Here is a 1,100-nt window from a genome sequence, read left to right as displayed (position 1 = left end):
AATCAGGCAAAACCAAGTTGGAAATTATATGTATAAAAGTGTTAATGTTTTCTGTATTTCAGTTGGTGTATTCTTAGAGTCAAAACATTTATTTTGTATATGTTCTGGATTTTTTTGAATGTTTGAGGAGTTCTTATAGATTGCATCCTTGTTTAATACACATCTCCCTTGTACTGTAAAGCCTGGTATGTTCTGGATATTGTGGGTATTTATATAGGTTGCAGCCTTGTGTGATATAAATACTTTCTGTACTCTAGCCGGTTGTTTTTAACTGGCTCCCCACATCGTAGCTTTGTTTCATATGCTTTTTATCGTCTACTTCTATTTGTCCTGGATGTTTGGGGGTATCCCCCCCCCAGATTGCCTCCTCCACTGCTGCAACTATATTTCTGTACTCTGGAATGTTGGATTTCTTTGGGGCGCTTTCCCAGCTTGTCCCCGGTCTCGGTTCATTGTCTGCGGTGCTCTGGAGCCTGGAGTTGTCCGGGATGTTTTGGGTGTTTCAAGTAGGCTGTCTCCGTGCCTAATATAAATGTCTGTTGCACTCGGGAGGCTCCTTGCATTTGCTCCGGATGGTCGCGGGTCTTCCGTGCCTGCTCGCCCTGCCCTGTGTGTTAGCTCTCTTCCCTGTGCGGTGGCTGGATGGAGGCGAGCGTGTTGGCGGCTGCGCTTGTGCCCCGGTGAGAGGGAAGCAGCTCGCTGTCTGTCTGTGCAATGGCTGCGAGTCCGTGTTCCGGGCCGGGCTCGGGCTCCAGGCCGGGATTTGGGCGCTCCCTGCCCGCCTCCCTCCCCCTCTGCCCCCCCCCGCCCGGCTGGCTGGCTCCCTCCCTCCCCCTCCCTCCCGGCTCCTGAACTCCAGCCCCTCTCTCTCTATCAGCCGCTCACTCTGTCTCAATATGTCTCAAGATGGCGGCCAATGTGGGATCGATGTTTCAATATTGGAAGCGCTTTGATTTACAGCAGCTGCAGGTCAGGCTTCTCCGCTCGCCCCGCCGGCCGGGCCGCGCCGCCGGGCCCCCCCCGCCGCTCCCCGGGCCCGGCCCGTCTCAAGATGGCGGCCAATGTGGGATCGAGGTCCCAATATTGGACGCGCGAACTCC

General features: G+C 54.4%; 1 protein-coding gene across 2 annotated transcripts in view; it reads left to right on the top strand.

Annotated features, from left to right (window-relative positions):
* Nucleotides 1-847: 847 nt before the first annotated feature.
* CUX1 (cut like homeobox 1) overlaps nt 848-1,100 on the top strand; it is a 373,050-nt gene continuing 372,797 nt past the window's right edge. For both annotated transcript variants that reach the window (XM_026656513.1, XM_026656512.1), the window contains exon 1: nt 848-969. In XM_026656513.1, the coding sequence (XP_026512298.1) occupies nt 907-969 (63 nt within the window). In that variant the 5' untranslated portion in view covers nt 848-906. The remainder of the gene's footprint in view (nt 970-1,100) is intronic.

Source organism: Terrapene carolina, unplaced genomic scaffold, assembly GCF_002925995.2.
Source record: "Terrapene carolina triunguis isolate 2854851 unplaced genomic scaffold, T_m_triunguis-2.0 Scaffold231, whole genome shotgun sequence".
Taxonomy (NCBI): Eukaryota; Metazoa; Chordata; order Testudines; family Emydidae; genus Terrapene; species Terrapene triunguis.
The sequence above is the reverse complement of the archived record's forward strand: the minus strand, read 5'-3'. Positions and strand labels throughout refer to the sequence as shown.